At 32.1% G+C, this 23,878-nt stretch overlaps 3 protein-coding genes and 3 pseudogenes across 3 annotated transcripts; 3 read left to right on the plus strand and 3 right to left on the minus strand.

Annotated features, from left to right (window-relative positions):
* Nucleotides 1-2,073: 2,073 nt before the first annotated feature.
* Nucleotides 2,074-3,940, minus strand: LOC111297582 (cytochrome P450 81Q32-like; annotated as a pseudogene).
* A 2,164-nt stretch (nucleotides 3,941-6,104) lies between these two features.
* On the minus strand, nucleotides 6,105-9,354 carry LOC111297579 (cucumisin-like; annotated as a pseudogene).
* Nucleotides 9,355-10,493: 1,139 nt separating this feature from the next.
* LOC111297587 (NAC domain-containing protein 1-like) lies at nucleotides 10,494-11,999 on the plus strand. The gene is made up of 5 exons (XM_089741783.1): nucleotides 10,494-10,604; nucleotides 10,707-10,737; nucleotides 11,003-11,015; nucleotides 11,158-11,458; nucleotides 11,607-11,999. Exons 1-5 carry the CDS (start codon nucleotides 10,494-10,496, stop codon nucleotides 11,697-11,699), a joined length of 549 nt encoding a protein of 182 aa, XP_089597909.1. The 3' UTR covers nucleotides 11,700-11,999.
* Nucleotides 12,000-12,673: 674 nt separating this feature from the next.
* On the minus strand, nucleotides 12,674-17,071 carry LOC111296832 (cucumisin-like). The gene is made up of 10 exons (XM_022891305.2): nucleotides 16,759-17,071; nucleotides 16,477-16,565; nucleotides 15,664-15,758; nucleotides 15,346-15,592; nucleotides 14,731-15,244; nucleotides 14,448-14,551; nucleotides 13,997-14,215; nucleotides 13,802-13,913; nucleotides 13,501-13,714; nucleotides 12,674-13,408 (listed from the first exon to the last, which is right to left on the minus strand). Exons 1-10 carry the CDS (start codon nucleotides 16,867-16,869, stop codon nucleotides 12,879-12,881), a joined length of 2,235 nt encoding a protein of 744 aa, XP_022747040.2. The 5' UTR covers nucleotides 16,870-17,071; the 3' UTR covers nucleotides 12,674-12,878.
* A 1,332-nt stretch (nucleotides 17,072-18,403) lies between these two features.
* On the plus strand, nucleotides 18,404-20,108 carry LOC111296577 (ras-related protein Rab2BV-like). Its single transcript, XM_022890961.2, has 3 exons — nucleotides 18,404-18,517; nucleotides 18,891-19,084; nucleotides 19,431-20,108. The coding sequence occupies exons 2-3, from the start codon at nucleotides 18,920-18,922 to the stop codon at nucleotides 19,914-19,916; spliced, it is 651 nt and encodes a 216-aa protein (XP_022746696.1). The 5' UTR covers nucleotides 18,404-18,517; nucleotides 18,891-18,919; the 3' UTR covers nucleotides 19,917-20,108.
* Nucleotides 20,109-20,472: 364 nt separating this feature from the next.
* Nucleotides 20,473-23,810, plus strand: LOC111297588 (BEL1-like homeodomain protein 9; annotated as a pseudogene).
* Nucleotides 23,811-23,878: the final 68 nt, after the last annotated feature.

The raw sequence follows: 23,878 nt of genomic DNA on the forward strand, positions 1-23,878 counted from the left end.
TCAATTAATAATAAAAGTTTATATATATTTTACAAAAGAGATTACAATTTAGAAATAGGAAAAGAGTTACTGATTTGAAATCTATTAGATATCCTATTTTAAGGGTTGTTACATGAGTGAATTGCCTTAAATCAATTTAATTTGATTTTTTTACATTTGAAAATTAGCTACATCTCTAATTAATTTGTTATTATCATCTTAGCTAGAAAACATAGAAAAACTATTGGCTAAAAAAACATTAATTTCTTTTTGCAGACAAAAAAAAAGTGAAATGATTCCCTTGATATTCAAGCAAAATATGATGACATTGATGGCACTTTCCCCTTATTTATTGCAAACTTGATACAATTTTTGAACGCATAGGTTTTTTAACCAAAAATGTTTAAACAACTAAGTTATAATTATATATTCTCCACTAATGTTTCATTATTTTTAGTAATTATTACTTTGATGTAAGAAGATAATTAGCTATGCATGGCTGTAATTAATTCCAACTTGATTCAAAAGTAGTGATCTGACATTCCAATTAATATAAATTCTGTTTAGAAATTCAACACCCACCAAGGAATTTGATCCACTAGTCAAATTGCAACAAAGTGAAGAACATTCCTAGGTTGTCCGAATATGAAGACAATTTGCCATACATTTGTAAGCAATTTTCATGTTTCAACATTTGTAGAGTTGATTCTTGCAAGCTGGTGAATTAAATTGACTTTTTGTGTCTTTGATTGCATGTTTCTTAACCAACTGGCTTATGTCTAAACCCGTCTGATGGGACATGAGTTTTGAAGCTGGAATCTAGTTTAATGGATAAAAAATCATTTTTTATTTAAATTTAATTTTAAAATATATAAAATATTAATATAAAATTTTTTAATATTTTAATTTTTTTGAGCAATAATCAAGCTTATTTCACAAATCAAATTAGGTCTTGGACAAAAAATTTTAAAGATCTATGAGACCTGATTTGATCTGATGGATGGACATATTTGATCATACTATCTATCGAATTTTTTTTTAATTTACTATTTAGGTTACATACAATAAAAGATGAAATTCTATATCCATTCTCACATAAAAGGTTAAAAATAAGGATCATGCATAGCTGAAAAAAAATGCAAATTTAAGATTCAATGAGAAAGTTGTACATGAGTATTTGTCTTAATATAATATGTGTGTATATTTTTGCATATTCAAAGACTTAAGTTCGAATTTTTCAAAATAATTTACGAAATTTATTAAAAAACATGTAATTTACTTACTATATAATATTTCTCCAGACTTAAAATACACTAAATTGTTTGTAAAAAAAAAAAAAAAACACAGTGAAGTTTTATTTTTACATTCTAACAAAAAGATATTTTTTAATTATAACCATAATCTAGGAATTTAGAAATTTCTAGTAAATTAAGGATTTTAACAGTGCATTGCCACTTAATATTTTTATTTTTGATTTTTTTTAACATTGTTAATACTTAATATTAGCGTTTAAATAAAAAATTAAATATAAACTTAAGAAATAATAATAATTTAATGGTATCAAATTTAGGGAACTAATCTTGGATTCATGGAATGAAACCAAAAAAAAAAAAAAACATAATTAATTGACAAAAGCAAAAGAAGAAAGAAACAAAAGGTGACAGAAAACTTCCATGAATAGGTTCATCACATTCTGGTTTTATCTGACAGAAGAGATTGGTTTCATGTTATCAATTAAAGTTGATATATGAATAAATTAAAGCAAAATCCATTTCTCTGGTAGTCTGGATCTTATATATGATTGCCAATCTTTTTTTCATTTTTTTTAACACTTTCTAGAAAAAAAATTAAAAATTTGAATATTGAACTTAATTCAGTTGAATCATATAACTATTTTTAAGAGATAATATCCTGTAAGTATAGGCTTCAATTCCCAATTTTTATAATCTCTTGTATTTTCGGACTATAATTTCTTTTATACTAAAAAACTACAAAGTATTATTATCAAAATTTTCATATGAACTGGATAATCGAGCTCGATCCCTTGATATCTAGTAAATGGAAGCATATGACTTTAGAAGTATAACAAAAAAGAATGCATAAAACATAGAATTAATTTTATTATTCATAAGTTCAGACTGGTTCACTGGTACTTCAGTCAAGACATCAGTTTATTTGCCATGTTGCGTGCTTTGCACAAAGCCTCTAAAGGTTCAGCTTTAGGCATAGTCACACCTTTGCCTTCAGTCATGTCAATTTCCTGTTGACCAACTCTTTTCCACTCGAAGCACTGAATCAGTGACCCCAAAACCAAGCCAACAGCACGGCGAGCTAGATCCATTCCAGGGCAAGACCTCCTTCCCAGGCCAAATGGCATTAGCTTATAATTAGTTTCATGATCAATTTCTCCATTTGTCAAACCTGTCAGGCTTAAAACTTGTTGGTTCATCCCACAGCTTGGGGTCCCTGTGAATTGCCCATGCATTGACTAACAACATAGTGTCCTTAGGAATGTGATACCCTCCTAGGGTACAATGATCCGAGGATCTATGGGGGATTAAGAGTGGTGCTATCGAGTTTAGTCGAAGGGTCTCAGAGATTACGTTCTGTAAATAATTTAGTTTGCGTAGATCATGAACTTCATCTAGCAATTTGTCTTGGCCAACAAGGCAGTCTATCTCAGCTATAGTCTTTTCCAATGCATTTGGATTGTTGAGTAAATTTGACATGCTCCATTCTACCGTTGACACTATTGTATCCATGGATGCATTTGGCATGTCCTGGGCATGATCAAAGCAAACACATTAAAAGTATTTTTAATGGTTGCTTAATAAAAAACCTACATGTCTTGAATGATTGATGCATTTAAAGATAATGAGTTATTTTAATTATACCAAAAATCATGAATGATTGATGCATATTACTCTAGATTGTGGTAGTCACTTGAACAAAAATAATAAATATAAAAAAAACGGAATGTGACTAATTACCATCATCTGGGCTTTGATGTTTTGATCAGTGTAATACTCAGGCTGTGATTCTTGCAAAGAAAGCAAATGGCTGATCATGGTGTTTTCCCTCCCAGAATCACCTTTATTCATTCTATGCTCATCAATCAAATCTTGCAAGAATGCATCTGTTTCTTTGAAAAGTCTCACTGTTTTCTTCTTGAATCCTTGAAAATCAATCCACTGCAATGAAGGGAAAAAATCTCCTATATTTCCTGAGACTCCCATCTGAAAAAGATCTTCTACAAGCTTCTGTAGTCTTTTTCCTTCTAGTTTTCCTGTCACTTCTTCTCCAATATTGTATTGTTTTCCTGCAACCATTCTGATATCATATTGAATGTGAATTCTGACAACATTGGTTTCAACTTTACCTTGACGAAACTATCATCCTGGCTAGAAACAAAATTGTACAAATTTTTCAGTAAAATCCTCGCTTCGTCCATCCGAATTGCCGAAGACAGTTTCAAGCAATTTGGAGAGAGTATTTCATGTCTGAATATACGACGAAGGTTGCGCCAATGGTCACCATATGGAGCTAAGCCTACATTGGTGTAGTTGTAGCCAACATACTTGCCTGCCCAAAAGAGAGGGCGGCTTGCAAAAATGATATCGTTTTTGGTGAAGCATTCTTCCACGGCGGAGGGTGATGACACAACAATGGAAAGGCGGGAGCCGAGCTGGAGGGAGAAGATTGGACGGTATTTTTGTGAAAGGGTGAAGAGGCATCGGTGGAGGGGTTCCTTGAGGAGATGGAGGTGGCCTAGGATTGGAAGTGCAAAAGGACTTGGGGGTAGGTTCTTGTGTTTGGTTCTTGTTCCAAGCAAGAGCTTGATAATAAGGATGGAAAGAAGAAAAAGGCATGAATATAGTGCAATTTTGTCTTCCATGCTAAAAATGCAATGGTTCTGGCAATTGCTATATGCAGCACTTGCAATCCTTTTATACAAAGAAGGTTCATGCAAAAATTAAATATAAAATGAAAAATTTATAGTTTAGTTTAATTGGTTTATGCAACTATCATTAAAAAATGATATATAATATATTTAGAATTCAAATATCAACACTTGTAATTTCTTATTCTATATCAAGATTGTAATCTTTTTTATATAAAATTTATGAAAACAAAAAAAAAGAAGCTACCCTATCCTTTTCTTTTAATTAATAGTACACTTGCAGAAATAGAGCATATAATGAGAGTTTGATGAGATTCAATTTGATTTTATTGTTTAAAAAATTCAAGTAAAAGATTGGAATATATATAGTTGACCTCACATTTTCAAATCTCTAACAAATTTTTTTTTATGAGATTCAATTTGATTTTATTGTTTAAAAAATTCATGTAAAAGATTGGAATATATATAGTTGACCTCACATTTTCAAATCTCTAACAAATTTTTTTTTTTTTTGTTTTATTAACTTACCATTTCGAGCTAGTTTTCACGTAAATGAAGCTTATGGCAATCAATAATATAGCTTGTCTCCAAGGTGAAAATTTGATTGATTTTGTTCATGGATTGGCACGATTGCTTTGGAATTCTCGAGATTTGTTATGAATTCTTAATTACTCTTATTTTGTGGCAACTGGTAATAGTATAGCTGCCAAGTTGGGTGCCTTTAGTAAAGGTTTACCTTTGGGTATGTTCATATAAGATCTTTCCCAATCTATTGTGCCAATTGTCTTCATACAAAACACTTTTTAACTCAAAGCATCAAGGCGAGCTTTAAGTTTATTCTAGATGGTTCATTCATTTTAATATAAGATTGAAGTTCGATTTTTAATTCTTATAAATTTTATTTTCATAATTTTAACTAAAAAATTGATAAAAAAATAAATTATAAAAATATATATAGGTATTTATAAGTTTACAATGAAATATATTTTTCTTTAAAAATAAAGTGAGAATTCATATTTTAAAATTCACTTTTACCATTTTTTTTAAAATTTTAAAAGCCTATACGTGTAGTTTTTATTTTATTTTATTTTATTTTAAATGTCAATATTCCAACTTCAGAAATGTCTCCAATCGTAAACTTAAATCAACATTCCTTTTGTTTTTAGAAATTTCAATAGTTAGGATGTGGGATAGGTGGAGCAATTTTTATTCTCATTTTTTTTTTTTATATTATACTCATCCTTCTACCTATTTTCAATGAGTATTTCAAATTTACCTACATTTTCATTTTTTTTTTGTATTTAATGGGTATGAATAATCTTTGTTTCCATGTATTTTAAAAAAATAAAAAATATTTTTTAGTTTTTTTAAATTTTATTTTTCACATATAAGTAATTTTTTTATAAATATATATATATATATATATATATTTTTAAACACAAATATATTAGTTTTAATAAATCTAAAATAAAATTTATATTATTAAATAAAAAAATTAATTTATTAAATATGTAAATATATTGGGTGCAAGTTCAAGGAAAATACTATATTACCTATTTCTATACTTGTTTTCTATAAAAAATTTAAAACTTTATTAACTCCCATTCTCATCCCTAAAATTTAATACCCATCCTATCCCCATTAGAGTAAAAATCATGTTTTCTTTTAGATTTGGGTAAGATTAATATCTTTATCTATTTTAGTGTTAGATTATATATATTTATATACTGAAGAGAAATAAAAACCAAGTAACAGCAAGAAATTTCAAAATACAGAGGGAAAATGAAAATAAGTCAAAATTGATGGGAAAATATGCATAAAATTATTGTACATATTAATTTATTTTATATTCATTGCATCAAGTTTTTTAATTAAAGTAAAATCAATTGAATTTATTTTTTTCTTTTTAGAATAATATATATTATATAATCCATTTATATAATCATCGTAATTAATTATGAATATCAATATAATAATACTAGTTTTCTAATTTTTTTTTTCAACAACAAAGACATAAATTTAGGATGAGATTCTGCACACTTTCATTTTATTTTTCCATCATACATTGACACTTTCATAGTTTTCAACTGCATGAAAACAATTGTATTTACAATATTGAATTAGTTGCATGCAAGATTCAATCATTATGTAGATGAAACTAAAAGAGTAAAATACATACAACAAACAGATTGATAATAAAAATAACTTCGATCTTCTTCAATATTCATTCGATTATCGAAGCATAAGCAACAATAGGGCACCTCACTTGATGCAGGCCATCATTCCAGGTCAAAGAACAAGAGATAATAGAGTTGCCAACTTCAGCTCTAATAGTCACAACAAAGGATTCCTTTTGGCCAAGAGAATTGAAAGAAAGTGCACTTGGTTGAACTTGGATTTTAAGTCCTGGTGCAGCCTTAACAACTGCCTTGTAAGTTGACACAGCTGATCCAACATTTTTTACCGTCCCATGAAAGTGTCTAGTGATAGATTTTCCAGGAGTAGCAGATAATGCAAAGGAAGGGTAGTTTAGATCCCACAATGTTCCATTTGTTTCTTCAGAACAACTGCTATTATTTCCAGTTATGAGCTGTAGATATGCAGGGCTATATCCTCGTCCACACAAAAATTTAACATAATCAATCTTCCCGGCATCATATATCAATCCGGGTTGGGCTGCTAGTGCAGGATTTATGTGACCTGCCCCGAACGCAAACTCACCTTCAATGTTGTTCTCAGCACTCACTGGAAAAGCTGCAAAAAATTAGATGGATTCTACTTAGATGTGAGAATTCAAAAGCTCTTTGATAAACATTTCATGTCTACATATGGCCGTTTTCAAAATGCAATTTTGATCTTGCATAAAACTAATACCTGTTGTCATTAGAGCAGACTTAATGGCAGCAGGAGACCATGTCGGATGAAATGACTTAACATAAGCACCTGCCCCAGTTGCATGTGGACAAGACATGGATGTGCCAGAAACAATATTGTATGGAACTACTCTTGCATCACCTTCGGTTGCTGTCACAGTGGTATTTCCAGACCATGCAGCCAAAATATCAACCCCAGGTGCTGTAAGATCAGGCTGCCTCAAATCAAGAAATTAGAACTTAAAAGGAAGGAAATTTAACAGAAAATGGAGAAAACTATTTCATTTACCTTGAGGATATCTGCTGTAATAGGGTTAGGCCCTCGAGATGAAAATGAAGCAAAGTACGGGGCAAACTGATTATATTCTTGGATGCTCTTGTATATTGTTGCAGTTGGGTTTCTAATCAAAGTAATGCAACTAAATTAATAATATTCAGCCTCTGATTAAACTTTTACGGATAAATATTATATAGAGAACTTGGCATATACTCTGTTGAGTTAACAGAGTTGAAAACAGTTCTTCCATCATCCATGTTCAAGTTGGAAAGAGGTAGAGGGTAACTGAATTCATTATCTTTGTTTCCTTCATATTGAAATACAGCACCAACAGCTCCTCCCTCCATTGCACCTTCAGCATTGCTGTAATCTTCGCAAAAAACAATATTTCCTTTCACTAATGTTTCGTTCAATGACCCTGGCAAGCAATACCTGCAATCCATAACGAATTTTTCGACATCAAGATAACATTCATTAATGTAGCATAAGGTCTGCATTTTGCAATCTCAATGCTCAATGCTACATGGAATCCTGGTAAACAAAACCTTGTGAAATGTCCGGGGCATCTCCACCATAGATGAAAGGGTACATTTTTCCATCGAGATCAAATGTATTTATAGATGTTCCCTACATTAATCATATATAAAACTGGTTAATTCAAGAGTTGGCATAGGAGTAGCATAAATGATTCCCCTTAATTACTTCATAAATTTCACCGTTACCGAGTTTCACCTTCCTCACGAACTTTCTATCTATGGTACTAGCAGCTACAGATAGAGACCAAGGTGAAAGATTCACAATTGATGCAGGATCAGGACCATTGTTACCAGCAGAGTTGGACGTCAGGATCCCATTCTTCATTGAATGGAAAGCTCCAATAGCAATGGAGTTTTCAAAATAATCGGATGCAAAGGAACCCCCAACTGAAAGAGAGATAATGTCAACACTATCGGCTATTGCATCATTAAATGCTGCAAGAATGTCTGCATGATGGCAACCATCAGACCAACATATCTTGTACTCTGCAATGCGGGCAGATGGAACCCCTCCACGAGCCATCCCTTCGGCAAGGGCATATAAACTTGCCTGGCTAACTAAGCCACCTGCAGCTGTTGATGCAGTGTGACTCCCATTACCATCTGAGTCTCTTGGAGATTCGAAATCATCTGAACCGAATTCTCCATCAGCCCGGTAGTATCTAGGATCTAGCTCCAATTATTTTCCTGAAAGGGATTATGAAAAGACCAATCAACATTTGATAAATTATTTTTATCTGCTTATGTGTGTTATGATAAAGCTTTGTACAATTATTTTTACTTGTTGCAAGTGAAATTGGATGACTTTTGGCAAGAGTCCTTCCATTTTTCAGGAAGTGGACCAAATCCTGTGTCGTTAGAACTTTCAGATTCTGGCCATATCCCTGTGTCAAGCATTCCAACAACAATATCATTCTCAATAACTGATCTTTTCACTTTTTTGGAGAAGCCTATGAATTCCCATGACCTTGATATGTAGAGCTGCTTCTTTTGGAACACAGAGGCAATCCCTTCCTTTCCTGAAGAAAAATATTTCCAGTCACCTTTTTGGATAGCCGCGTGATCTATTGATAAAATGTTGAATATTTACTCCCACTGCATCCCAGTTGAAATTCCAAAAGCCTCAATTATTAAAAAAAATAACAAAAAAAGGGAGTTCTTTCCATAATTTCACCAAAAAATAATATTTAAATCTATTAAAGAAGCATCTCAATGTCAGAGAACTCTCAGTTTCTCTGCCTCCTCCTCGGTCAACTTGGCTGCAAATCCATTGAAGCTCCTATGGTAGCTGTAGAGCAAAATGTCTGATGCAGCACTTCTGAATTCAATTCACAAATAGAAGTAATTATATATGAAATGGTGAATCAAAGTTGAGTAAAACTTGCATTCACATGCAAGGAAAATAAATGACAATTGACAAACCTGGGAACAATATCCTGAAGCAAGCTGATGTGAAGGCTTGCAGCAGAGACCTCACCCTTTGGAAGGTCATCCATGTAAACAATGTAGACCTTGTTCAACAAAACAATTAGACGTATCAGAACTAATTCTAATTCCTAAATCAACCAAATAAACTCAGGTTTCATGGAAAAATCTGTTTGCCTGTCTCTCATCAGAGGCTCCATGGCAACCAACAAGCGTGCTGACAGTGAAACAGATGAGCATAAGCCATGTCAAAGGAGAAGTCTGGACTCTGGACCACCATTGGCAAGTTTCGTAGTATGAATAAGCTCCATTGGAAGGGGCTATACATAAGCATTGATTAATTGTACTAGGAATGAGCTCCATGGCTTTAATTTCTGAAACAAACTAATCATTGTTAAGCTCGCAAATGGAAGAAAGGTGGCCATGGCTGGCTTTTACTAATGAAACAGTGTTATTTCTGCCAAAAGTGCTGATTACAACAGAAATTATTCAAATGTTCATTTTTGTCGCATATAATTGGCATTTGAATCGAACCGTTCAAAACATGTAGTACATATTGTTTGGATTAAGAAACTTATAACAAAGTACTGTAAGTGCATTATTGAGAATGGGTGGATTTGGATATGTACTCTTGCTCTTGCATCAAACTTTCTCTCAAGTGCATATTTCCACTGTTTCTTAACTCTTGGGGATTAATTTTCTCTCTTCATGTGTGAAAAATAGTAAATACGGTGGAGTTTTATATTTTTTTATTTGCATTTTTGACCAATTAACCATTTCAATATTTGATTACTACATATCAAATATAAACTACCATACGCCACTGTTTCTTAGAGAATTTTTTGGGTAGGGAGAGCCTACAGTTTTCGAATAAGGGATGGAGTCATAGTTTTGAAATAGATAAGGGATTACATAAATCTATTGACCAAAGTTTAAATTAATTGTTCAAATCAACGATTGTCAAAGGTGTTCATAGTTGGGTCAGGCTAAGTTCATACTTAATATTAAGAGTTCATATGCTTGTTCCGATTAGGCCTGATATTTCGAGCTTCAATTTTTTTTTTAATTTTACTTAAATTAAAAAAATAAATATCAAATTTACTCATTAAATTTAATTTATATAATAAAAAATTTTTAAATTTTTTTAAAAATAAAATATAAAAATAAAAAAATATATATTTATACAATTATAATATTTTAATTATATATGTTTATTTGAGCTGGGTTGGGCCGGGTTAAGATTTTAATTCTTTTGTTTAAGGCTTAATTGTTTAATATTCAACTTAAAATTTAAACAAATCTAAAAATTATATCCAAACTAATTTAATAAATTTTAATTTTTTGTTTAAATTTTTTCAAAATTTGATTGAACCTTCGAATTTAAGTGGATAGTTTAATCCTGAACCGGTCTACCGGCTACATGAACCACTTTTTCTAGAGATAATTTGAACATTCAAAAGTTTGTTATAGTTTCAAACTCCACGACCTTAAACTGATTTAATATGGGATCAGGATCAAAATTCATGGTAAGGAGCGGATCAGAATTGAAATGCAAAGGCTTTTTTATTGAAATTTCTAGACATAGATCTCTACTTTGGGTGTACGAGTTTGTAGTATGTGTTTTTTCTTTCCATCGGGAGAAACAAGGAAAAAAAAAAGAAGTAAAATCAGAAGAAATTAGTTAAGCCTTTCAATCATTCGATGTCCCATGGCAGCTAAGAAGCATGAGACAAAGTAAAACTGCAGGTTAGGATGAACCATGTAAAACGAGAGCTCTAATTGCAAATACCATAAGCAATATAATCAAATTTCATTATTAATTATAACTGAAAATTATAATCAATAACATTTTATTTATCCAAATATGAAATAAGAAATATTGTAATATTTTTTAATATTATATAATAATAAAATAATATTAACTGTAATAATATTTATAAGAATTTAAAATCTCTTAGAATTGTTACGTCGTTGTACAAATTGGATATATTTGATTTTTTTTTTTTGAAAGATGATATATTTGGGTAAGTTAACTAACTGATTGAAGTTAACAAGAATTGTATAAACTAATTATAGTTATACATTGCCCAAAAAATTAACTAAAATAACAAAACATTTTCAATAATTTCTTTTATAAATTTAATAATTTATGTCTTTGTCTTTGAGAATAGAGATCAGTAATAATAAGTCATCAAATGGAGTTGTGAATGAGTGGTATTTCTTCACTCCAAGAGACCGCAAATACCGCAATGGCACAAGACCAGAGAGAGGAGCTGGCGATGGATTCTGGAAGGCAACTGGAGCTGATAAGCTTGTCAAGTGTAAAGGAAATTTAGTTGGATTCAAGAAGACTTTAGTCTTCTGCAGGGGGAAGCAACCTCACGGTGTTAAGACGAATTGGATTATGCATGAATATGTATTAAGTAATCCTCCACCAAGAGAAAGAGCTAGCAATGATGACATGAGGGTAACCTTTTTTTCTTCTTTTTATGTTGCTTTAGTTCTGAATTATACTTGTATCTAGCATATATGTGATAGACATAGTCTAGCTTTGTTGATTGTAACTTTATTTATTATTGCTTATCACTTAATTAATGTTTTTTTTTTTGTTCCAGCTTGATGATTGGGTACTGTGCAGAGTGTATAAGAAGCAGAAGGATGCAAAGCCAAAACCTCAAACCCCTCAGCAGGGTACTGATAAAAAATAGGAGGGAGCTGAAGTTGCAATTCCAGCTTACACTGAAACCAAGAAGCAAGAATATGGTATTTTACCTCCATCTGATCAACACTTTCAAGTTGAAGACTTCAATATGCTGCCACAACAAACTTATCCAATGCCTTTTTACCACAATATATATCATAATTCTTCATCTGGAGGACTCCCAAAGTTGCCTGAATCTTTTGATACTATGCTGGAACCTGACTCAACCATATTTTCTCAGCAGGCTGCTGTGTCTGAATATGGTAATTTTATACCAACAGCCGTAGATATGTCACCAATTCCTTCTGATCAGTTCCATTCCATGGGCCAAGATGATTTTAACGTACAGCAGCAGCAGCAGCAGCAGCAATTTTCAGATTTCCCCAATAATTTTGAGTTCACAGCTGATGATAAATTCCTTTTGGATGAGGACTTTGGCTTACCACATATATATAGAGATTTGTAGCACTGTAGCCAAAACGGTAGGGTTTGAATTTTTTTTTTTTTAATTTTCTTGATATATATGGTTTGAACTTTGGGCAATGGAAGTTTTGCCCTATTGGCATTTCATTTTAAGCAATTTAGGTTATTAGGTATGAAATTGTATGGTTTGGCTGGCTTATTAAGACTTTAGGTTTAGAGCTTGTTAATTTTAGCTACTTGGTATGTATATTAGGCAATTCCAGCAGTAATTTGACTGAATTCTCCAAGTCCAAGTCCAAGACTAAACAAATTTTTATGTTTTTAAGATGCATTCTTTGTTGCAAGTGAACGTGTGGGGTGCTGCTTGGCAAATGCCTTTGCTATTAAAACTTTCAGATTTGGGCCAAATTTTGGAGTCTAAAATTCCAATCATAACATTTCTTTTCCAAAGCAACTCTTGCAAATTGTTGGTTGAAAATAGTGTTTTAATGTTCAATAAACAGAAGTATTTTAACAGTCTCTTCTACAATAATTTTTTATGTATATGGATTTTATAGAGAAGAGAAGTAATTATAGAGTTTTAGTATCCATAGAAAGCAGTAAAGCTGATACAAAACAAACAAGGCTGCAGAAAGCAGCAACAAGCCAACAAGGAAACGATTGTCCACTATATAAGCAGGGATTTACTCAAACCCCAAGAATTACATAGTTCCTTATTTACTTGAGTCCCCAGAGTCATTAGAGTAGAGCTATTTGTAAGATATTATGATATTGAAATAAATACAACGACGGGACTCCTCACTATGTGCACACCATCATCCCATTCCAAAGAAGCAGAAACTATAGATTTATCAGTTTTTCCTTCAATTGTTAATACAAATGATAGCTTCTGCCCCAGAGATGTGAATGACAAAACATTTGGATTAACTTGTATCTTAAGTGCTCCTGTTGGGACAGTCACTTTTGCTCTATATATAGACATTGGTGATCCCACATTTGTGACTGTCCTGTTGAAGGCATGGCGAATAGGTTTCAAGGGTGACCTAAAAAGAGCAAAGGAAGGGTAGTTTAGATCCCAAACTGTACCATTGGTAGCTTCAGAACAAGTAGAATTATCGCCGGTCACTAATCGTAGAAACCGAGTGCCATATCCTTGTCCACATAAAAATTTTATGTAGTCAACTTCCTCAGAATCATATAGTAGACCAGGATTGACAGCCTTGGTAGGATTCAAATTGCCTGAGCCATATGCAAATTCAGCGTCCAAGTTAATGCTGGAACTCATAGGGTACGCTGCAAAGAACATTGCAATCAGAAAAATTAACTACAGTCACAAAAAAAAAATTGTAGTTCAGGGAATTAATGTAACAAGTCATGGCCATTACCTGTGGTCATGAGGGCAGATTTAATAGCACCAGGGGACCATGTGGGATGAAATGATTTAACATAGGCAGCTGCTGCAGCAACATGTGGGCAGGACATTGATGTTCCTGAGATTATGTTGAATGGCACGAATCTATTATCGCCTGTAAGTTGAGAAACAGGGGAAACTAAAGACCATGCAGCTAGAATGTGAACCCCTGGTGCAGACAAATCTGGCTGCAATTATTAACAACAATATAATGTAATAATCAGTCGTATATAGAATGGTATACGTACAGAAAGATTAATTTTTCATCAAGTTACCTTGAGTATGTCAGGTGTGATTGGATTCGGACCTCTTGATGAGAAAGAGACTATATAAGGAGCAAGTGAGTCATTAGCCTCGTTACTCTTATATATAGTTGCAGTTGGGGTACTGTAATTTGTTTTAAAAATACATACTCAAATGTTAGATGTCTTCAGTTACAATAGAAAGGGGTGTTAAAACTTTGTTGCTACCTTGTCAAGTTTACATATTGAAAAATCTTTTCACCATCGACTAGATCAACGAAAGATGCAGGCAAAAGATAGAAGTCAGCATAATCATATGGACCCTGGTCTCGCATCACTGCACCAACTGCACCAGCAAAAAGAGGTCCTCTCCCAGTGAGTGCTGCATCACAAAGAACAATTTTGCCCTTCACCAAATTCTGGTCTAGTGAATTCGTATAGCAATACCTGTACTTCAAGAACCAACCCGTAATCAGACATCATGAGTTAGATGTTTCTCATACTTTTATTTCCAGTTAGGAAAGGAAATTTCTAACCAAATCTGTTTTTCTCACCTTTCATTTGAGTTTGGATGTTAGTAGTATTTTTATTTAGTGATGATGCCCATATTAATTTGAAGCTTCTAAAGCCTAATTTATTATTAATTTTTCTTAAGAAAATGGCTCAGTTTGGATCGAACCTGGACAAACGCCCCGTATAATTTGCAGTAGTGTTGGGTGCATCACCGCCATAAATGATAGGGTACATTTCGTTCTTGAGATCAAATGTATTTATTGATATTCCCTGGACACATGCCAGATAAGCAAATAAGTATTGAAACCAAAGGAATTATAGTTGCAATATCTAACTACTTTTCATTAAATGGAAATTCAATTGTGGTTGGTTATACCTTAATCGGTTACTCAATAGTAATACTTCTTGTTTCACTTCCTATCATCTTGAACTGATATTAATGGTATTACCTCATAAATATTATTGTTTCCAAGCTGCACCTTGGTGAAAAATTTGCGGTCTATGGTGCTAGCAGCCACAGAAAGGGACCATGGTGAATAATTTGAGATGGTTGAACGGTCGGGGCCATCATTACCTGCAGAGGTTACAGTCAATACGCCATTTTTCATGGCATGAAAGGCTCCGATTGCAATAGAATCTTTGAAATAGGGTTGTCCTGATGATATTCCAACTGAAATAGTTATAATGTCAACCCCATCTGAAATTGCATCATCAAATGCTGCAAGAATGTCAGCATCAAAACAACCATCTGACCAACAAATTTTGTACGCAGCAATACGCGCAGATGGAACCCCTCCTCGGGCTGTTCCTGAACCAAAGCCATACAGGTTTGCCCCATTAACTAACTTCCCGGCTGCGGTTGATGCAGTATGAGTACCATGACCATCAGAGTCTCTTGGAGAATTAATGTCATTTAGGACAAAAAACCCAGAGCTGCGGTAATATTGTCCACCTATGATCTTACTGCATTTGAATATGCAGCAATGTTAGTTAGACAATTCAAGCACTAATGTGACTGATTATCCAAGGCTACAAACAAATTTTTATGCTGTAAGGCATAGTACTTGTTGCAAGTGAAATTGCCTGCTGCTACTTGGCACCTGCCTTTCCATTTGCTGGGAGGTGGACCAAGTCCTTTGTCATTAAAACTTTCAGATTCAGGCCAAATTCCGGTGTCAAAGACTCCGATGATAATATCACTTTCCAAAGCTGCTCTTTCAACTTGTTGGGAGAAGCCAATAAAGTCCCATGACTTTGTTGTATGAAGATTTCTTTTTTCATTTGGAAACACAGATACTATGCCTTCCATTCCTAAAATGTCCAAAGATGGATTAATCAGTTTCAAGAAAAGAAATGATCATGGCGAAATCATGCTCACTTACCAGCAATTTTTTGTGCTTCTTCCTCGGTTAGCTCCACCACGAACCCATTAAAACTCTTTTTGTAGCTATAGATCACTGACTTTGTAACAAATTGACTGCATCATTTCCATTTGGATAGTCAACCGCAATATACTTGAACAATTCTTTATTTCATACTTTCTGGTCTTACTTGCAACATATTATTGTTCATGCTTTCTTTCTAATAAATTTGAAATTGCTACATTAGAATCAGACCTATTCAATGGCTGGACTACTCGTCTAAACCCAAAGGCTCACTCAAATTTTAAGAGAGCTTTAACAAAAAAAATTTTGAAGCTTGAAATATTAGGTCAGATTAGGTCGAATTGGGTTTAGACAAACATATAAGTTATTAATACTAAACATGAGTTCGATTTGAACCCGATCCGGCCCAACTCATGAACATCCTAATTAGAATTTAGAAAGTAGCCTTTATCTTCAACTTTTTCTCATTTAGAAAATGAAATACAAGAGGAGAGTATCATGACTTGAACCAAGACTAATATAACAGAGCTTTGCCTTAGTATTATTTCTTATTAGATTTCTTATTCAATTTTATATTAATAGTAGTAGACAATTATATGCACCAAAGCAAACTGCCTCCAAATTTACTAGTTTTCTTTTCAATTGTTTGTACGAAATTGCCTATGAACTCCAAGTAAATTCTTACTACTTGATCACTGATAGCAATCAAACCAGCCTTATACATTGATCTGCATTTCTATTCATTTTTATTCCCACAAATGGTGCAAATTATTTTCAATGCAAATGTAAGCAATTGGTATTTCCTTATACCTGCCAAAGGCATCTTGTAGCATGCTGCTATGAAGTAAGGATGTGGAACTTCCATCATTAGGCCGGTCGCCCATGTAGACAATGTAGCTCTGCAAGTTCAAAAGCGCAAAAATGAAATGCATCAACCACGAACAAGTTTGTCCAGATAAGGTGAAACAACTTAAGACATATTTCATGATCATCAAACCAGGAAAGAATGATAAAAAAATTACTTAAAAAATATGCATATCTATATATATATATATATGAACAATCCAATCGATTCATATAAATAAATATTGCCTTTTTATTGGTATTGGATGGAGAATGATCAGATGCTGCTCTGTTAGTAAGCAAAGCCAAGAGAAGGCCATGGAGGAGAAGGCTCTGAAGAAGATATCGTCTGCCCTTCATTGAAAGAATGGTCAGATAAAAAACTTTTCCAAGTTCTATGTTGGAAAATGTGTTTGCCCAAGTATCAGTATGAGCTATGCATACTTTATAGATTCAACAAATTAATGAACACGTTTTTTGGTATATTATTCATGAACATGTTATTCCAATATGTAGATAATTTTTTTTCTTCTTTTTTTTTTTTATGGTTATAAATATCCAAAGCCTAACCACCATTGATTTGGATTTTTTTTTATAGATATGAAATAGGAACTTGGAATCGTAACTTTTGGTTCAAGTGGTGATGTAAGCACTTGACTTGACTTTAGACTTTTGCGGAAGGAATCTTTTTTCATCGCGATAATAGATTGAATTGAATTAGATTGAATTTAATATTTTTAAATAATTAATAATATTATAAAATTATAAAATATAATTTAAATCGATTGTTTTTTGGACTCCTGTCATGTCATAATTAATATTTATCAGATGTTACAGTTGTTCATCGTATCGTGAGATGAACTTCAATATTTTAAGAAATTCATATTCTATTGTTTTATTATGTATTTATCTTTTCATTTATTGCAAAATTTTCATTGGACGAAGATCTATTTTCTTGGGTGTTTTTTTGATCTTATTATTATTTTTCATATTAATAATTTAGATACTTATTTAAATTTAATTTAATCTAAAATTTTGAGTTTTAAAATTTTTTAAATTAGATCCAAATTAAAAAAAATAAATTTCAAACATACTCATTAAACTTAATTTATATAATAAAAAATTTAAAAAATAATTAAATTTAATTTAATGAAATTATATTAATATATATATATAAATTAATATTAAAAATTATATAAAAAATAAATTATATATAATTTTTATTTTTAATTTATATATAAATTTATTTATATATAATTTACATATATATAAAAATAAAAAATTTATATATATGTAAATAAAAATTTTAATATATATATATGTGTGAATTCGAATCAGATCGAATTAAATTTAAATTTCAAAATTTTTATTTAAAATTTAACTCAAAATTTAAACGAACTTAAAATTTATATTCAAGTTCATCCAATATATTATAATTTTTTATTCAAATATTTTCAAAACTTGAACAAACTTTCAAACTTAGACGAATGATTCGATTCTTGAAAAGGTCTATCAACAATGTTATTGGTCATAGCATGAATATACCAGCTTTCGTAAAACCAAAAATGACAATGACAAAGCATAGTCATAGACTATGATTTTTTGGTTTGTATTAAATGTTGGTTCATGCATGCTTGCAAGAAACCGGTTTAATCTAGTTTTTCTTGACGTAGATAATAATAACCAGACACATTAATAATGAAAATTTTGACAGGCCAAAGGGCCATGAAGACGTAATTCAATTATTTGCAATTATCATGATCACTTTTTTGTTAAAGTGGCCGAATTTAGCTTGGTTAGATCCCATTGAAAGACCGTTTTAAGTGCCTTTTAATCCGGTAATCTGTTGCTCTGTTTGGCTATGGAAGGCAATGTCTTCTCTCCTTCTCGTGAGGAGCCTTTCTCTCTCTCCAAGCAAGAACTTTCAGCAAAACAAACAGCAAGTTCTAGAATTTCACTAATCACCCTTTGCTATCAATAATCAATATTAATCATTCATCATTTTATGGTTAGTTTCTTCTCTTCTTCACACCTTATTTGTTTCTCAAGAACAAGAAAAAAGGAAAAAAAAACTGATGCATTTCCTTTTTCTCTTCATTTTCATTGGAAATAAATAGGTTCTTAGGATTTGGTTTTCCGTTTTCTTACATATGAAGAAATTCAGGGTATTGGTAATAGTGGTTAAGCCAAATTTGGATTTTTTTTTTTGTACAAAAGAGGTTGAGTGAATAGGGGATGAGATTGTAAGTGCTGATGCTCGAATCCTAAATTTACTAGATGCCACTTGATTATATGAATTAATTAAATTAAATTTTTAATTTCAAATTTGGATCATTTGATATAATGAAAGTTAATTTATTGTTTTTTTTTTAACGTAGCAGGTTTTGAATACCTTAAAAGATAAGTGTAAATGGCATATAAAGTGGATCATGAATATGATTATTTATTCAAGATTGTATTGATCGGAGATTCAGGCGTGGGAAAATCTAACATTCTTTCAAGATTTACAAGAAATGAGTTTTGCTTGGAGTCCAAATCAACCATTGGTGTTGAATTTGCAACAAGGACTCTTCAGGTTGGCTTTTCATATACATCAAATTTAATTATCTTTTCCATATATGGCTTATTTGCTCAATGTTTTTCTACTCACCGTTGCTGCTTCATTTATTCATTGTGTGATTCTGATATTTATATGTTCTTACACTAAATTTGTTAATCAAGCAGCTGAACAATGTTAATGAAATCTGAATTACATGGAAAGGGCAACTAGCCATTGATGATTTAATTGATACTTCTTACAGCTTCAGACAAAAGCACAAGAAATTAACCATCTTGGTCTGAGAAAAAAAAAAAAAAAGAGCAGTCAGTGTTTGGATTAGTATATTCTACCTGAGCTTTAGGGGCTGTTTCTCGCATTTCAGGTAGAAGGGAAGACAGTTAAGGCACAGATATGGGACACAGCTGGTCAAGAGAGGTACCGCGCCATTACCAGTGCTTACTATAGAGGTGCAGTTGGGGCTCTTTTGGTTTATGACATAACTAAAAGGCAAACCTTTGACAATGTCCTCAGATGGCTGCGTGAACTGAGAGACCATGCAGATTCAAACATTGTCATTATGATGGCTGGGAACAAGTCTGATCTGAATCATCTTAGAGCAGTCTCACAGGGAGATGCAGAAAGCTTGGCCGAGAATGAAGCTCTCTCTTTCCTCGAAACTTCAGCATTGGAAGCTTTCAATATTGAGAAAGCATTCCAAACAATTTTATTGGATATTTACCACATAATAAGAAAAAAGGCACTGTCAACACAGGAAGCAGCTTCCACCACTGGCCTTCCTCAAGGCACTACCATTAATGTTTCCAATCGGTCAGAAAATGGAAATAAAAGAGCTTGCTGTTCTACCTAGAAGGTATTTTTTGTACAAGAGGTAACAGAAAATGTTGCATTGCCAGCCAATTTTGTGCCTCCTTTGGGACAGACATGAAAACACTTTGTTCTGAATATGGGAAACAGGTTTTTGCTTCATAAAAACCATAGATTAAGCCAAACAATGGGGATTTTAGCAGTCTCATGTTTCGATCTGGAATTCACAGTTGGTTTAATGCATGGGAGAAGCAGATGAGGTGTTGTGAGGTGTAGCACTTGATTCTGTTTTCATTTTTTTTGAAAGCCTTGCTTATGTTGATTTCCTGAGCTTGCAATAAATTTATAATTATTCATGTTGTAAACCAATCTCTGTTACTCCCAGATTTAGATCCAAGATATGAATACAAAATTTTCACTTTTGACAGTTATTAGTGTACATGATATAAACTTGTAAGTTGTTAAATTACTGTTTGACCTGAAAGTGATGGAGCTGAGTTAATTGTGTAATTTTTTTTATTTAGCAAAATTAAATTCAAACGAGTGATCTTCAATTCAAATCTTGAAAACAAACATGAATTTTCTAAACATTTTTTTTCATGGCTGGATATAATATACCACAACATAACAGAAGAAACAGGCTTAGAGTCACCATTGGAACCAACCAAGATGAAGAACAAACCTCGCAAGCTCCACTTTTCCAACCAAACCAACCAGCGTTACTTTCTTCTTCTCATCAACCAACTTTGATGCATACTTTGCTACAATCTTTGTGCTCAAACACAATGCAAAACCCAAGAGATATTAATTACCAGTTCTTTAATGGCCAGGGTTTATCTTTGTCTATATCTTTTCAACAACATGATAACATGAATCTCCCTTTGAACTCGGATGCTCAAAAAAGCTCTGGGAATTCAATCTTGGGAGGTCTTTTGAAGCAGAATGGCCAAATGAGAAGTTCTGTTCCACTTGGTCCATTCACTGGGTATGTATGTGTGTTGAAAAGTTCAAGGTTTTTGAAGCCTGCATAGCAGATTCTAGATGATTAATTTTTGTGGTGTGGATTATAGAGTTTTAGACTTTCCATTGGAGAGCTTATGTGATGGTGGGGTTGGTAAGGATGCAATTACATGCAGTGACAGAATTTAGCATCGTTGGCATCAGTGCAAATGACAGTAGGAAAACTGCGTTCGATTTTCAGTTAATATACTGTAGAAATGAAAATACTATATGATCATTTAAGTGGAGACTAATGAGACCGGTGGATGCATGTTTGAAAAGATAAAAGAAAAGATGTTGATTGTGATATATTCACTTCCTTTCAATTAAATTGTAGCTGATGATTTAATTGTTTGTGTCAAAGAATCAGTATCAGTATCCTCAGGGTAAGATATCTGATTTATCTAGTAGAGATGGCAAAAAGATATCTTGTCTTATCATATTAAATCATGTTACTGTTCCTTTTTTGTTTTGTTTTGGTTTTGCATTTTCTCTATATATTGTTTCCTTTTAATCTTTCCTTTCCATCACCCCTTCTGTGTTCTTGGTAACATCCCTGTTTGTGTGTGTTCTGTGCACTGCACTGACAGTGGGGAAAAGCTCTCTTAACCTGCATATGACCCTGAAGCTTTCCCTGTTAGAGAGGCCTGTTGAGCTTGTAAGGGTGACATTGGAACACACAAAAAGGGGAAATGCAGTTCTTATGTAGGAAACTTTAGTAGGGCTGCACCAATTTGAGTATTTTCAGTTATATGCATGCCTGAAATCTATATTGCTTTGCATCAGATGAAATGTGGCAGCAAAGTGTTTAACATGTTTTCATAGCTAGAAAGCTAATGCAGGCAGCAACTTATTGGTAGTGAGGAAGATTAAAATATTCCAACCTGTTCTTCCTTCATCTCCATTAGGTATACAGGAAATACAAGTTGTACTGCCAGCAAATGCAATCAGTTGTTGCATTATTCAAATGTGTTTGTGGACTTGGGAATGCAGCTTCTTATGTATGTTTTTGCTTTCAAAGCCATTGCAAAGCATTTTAGCTGCTTGAAGAATGCCAGTGTCATGATAATGTTCCAAGCCTTTGGACATCTGATCAAGGGATTACTAACCTCTTTGGCGATCTCAAAGAGGACTTCCGGATCATGCAGTTGCTGTGCTCAAGACATGGCTGTTCGAACATTTCCTGCATCCGTGAGTGATTGTTTTAGAAACTTTTCAATATCATATTGTCCTAATTGTACTGTCCATTAATGGTTGAGAACAAACTTTATATTCATGGCAGTTATCCAACTGATTCGGAAAAGCTAATGTTAGCTCTACAAACAGGTCTGTCCAGGTGAACATCTTTTCCAGAGAGCCATAATTTTGTGCACTTCAGGATTGGCTAATGCAGCAATGAAATGAGCCTTTGTACAGGTTTCCAATTGGTTTGTCAATGCAAGAGTAAGAGAGTGGAAGCCAATGATGGAAGAGATACACATGTTTGAATTAAAGCAAGCTCAGACACCATCATCAGAAGCAACAAATCAAGATGCTAAACTGCCAGAGCTCCTTCTAGACAAATCGCCAGATTTCAATGCAAGCCAAGAAGTTCAGACATCCAAACTATAAACCCCCAAGAAATCAGCTGCCTATCAATCACCAACATCTTGGAGTTGGTGGAACCAGCAATTTCTGTTTAGCGTTGATTCTCAACCAGAACAATGGAACTGACTTGGCACAACAGCCTGGACAAAACATACATGAAGTTTTTTATATAAAAGTTGTGAAGTTTTTTTTAAAAAATAATTTAATAAAAATTTTAATAAAAAAATATAAACAGATATATTGATAAAGTTTAATGTATAATATATAAAAAATTTATTGAAAATATTGTTTATAATTCAAATTTGAACAATACTTATTTTGTAATAAAAATTTTTTTAATATTTTTACTAAAAATGTCTATATAAAAATATATATCAAAATTTATTAAATTTTGTTCAAATTTTACATATTTAATTTCTATAACGAAATTTTTTATTATATTAATTTTAATTTTTATTTAATAATTTCTAATAACAAATTCTACTAATTTTAGTCAAAAAAAACTCGATCTAAAACTTTTCCCAAAAGCTACCGCCCATTCATAATTAATTTATGCATAACAATTTATTCATAATTCTAAAATTTTTAATTAATCTCTTGAAAATAATTAAATATTCTAATTAATTATGAAGTAAAACTTGAATTTTCAGCTTTGGAGTATTTTATATTTAAAGAATTAGATTTGTATTTTTTTATTCTTTAAATAAAAAATTAAATGATTTCATTGGATAATGTTAAGTAATTTGAAAAAAAAATGCAATTAGAAAATAAGGGTAAGAAGAATAGTTATTAAGTATAAATGATGTCAAATTGAAGAGTAAAAGTTTTGTTTCTCAATTTGTTTTATATATCATATTTGCAAATATTTAAAAAGATGAACAAAATGAATTATATGATGGAAAGTGTGTTTTTATGTGATGCATAATTTAAGGGTAAGAAATGTTAAAATTTTCACAAACAAGTTTATATATAAATTTTATCTGTGAAATATTAAATTTTTAATTTTAGTAAGAAAGATTTAATCTCTAATTATTTCAAATATAAAAAATTTTTATATAAATTTATTGTGGGTTCATCTAATTTTATATAAAACCATTAAACTATAACTAAAGCCCTTAATTAAATAAGTATTTAATAACAAAATATGTAATAAATAATGTAAAATTCAAGAGCAAAAATATATCAATTCAAACAACTATATTTTTAAAATTTTTTATCATTTTTTAAATATATTATTAAAGGAGTTTTTGTACAAAAAATGGGAAAGAGTTTGATTTCTTTTAAACAGTCAAACAGATAAACGGCTGCTGACAAGAAAGAAAGTCAGTTCGGTGGAGTTAGATGCTCGTGATAACCAAGGGAAACGACATCGTCTCACTCAACCTTCAAGAGAAAATAAAAAAAGATTGAAACTTTATA

Source organism: Durio zibethinus, chromosome 12, assembly GCF_047325235.1.
Source record: "Durio zibethinus cultivar Kanyao isolate XHJ-2024 chromosome 12, ASM4732523v1, whole genome shotgun sequence".
Lineage (NCBI taxonomy): Eukaryota > Viridiplantae > Streptophyta > Magnoliopsida > Malvales > Malvaceae > Durio > Durio zibethinus.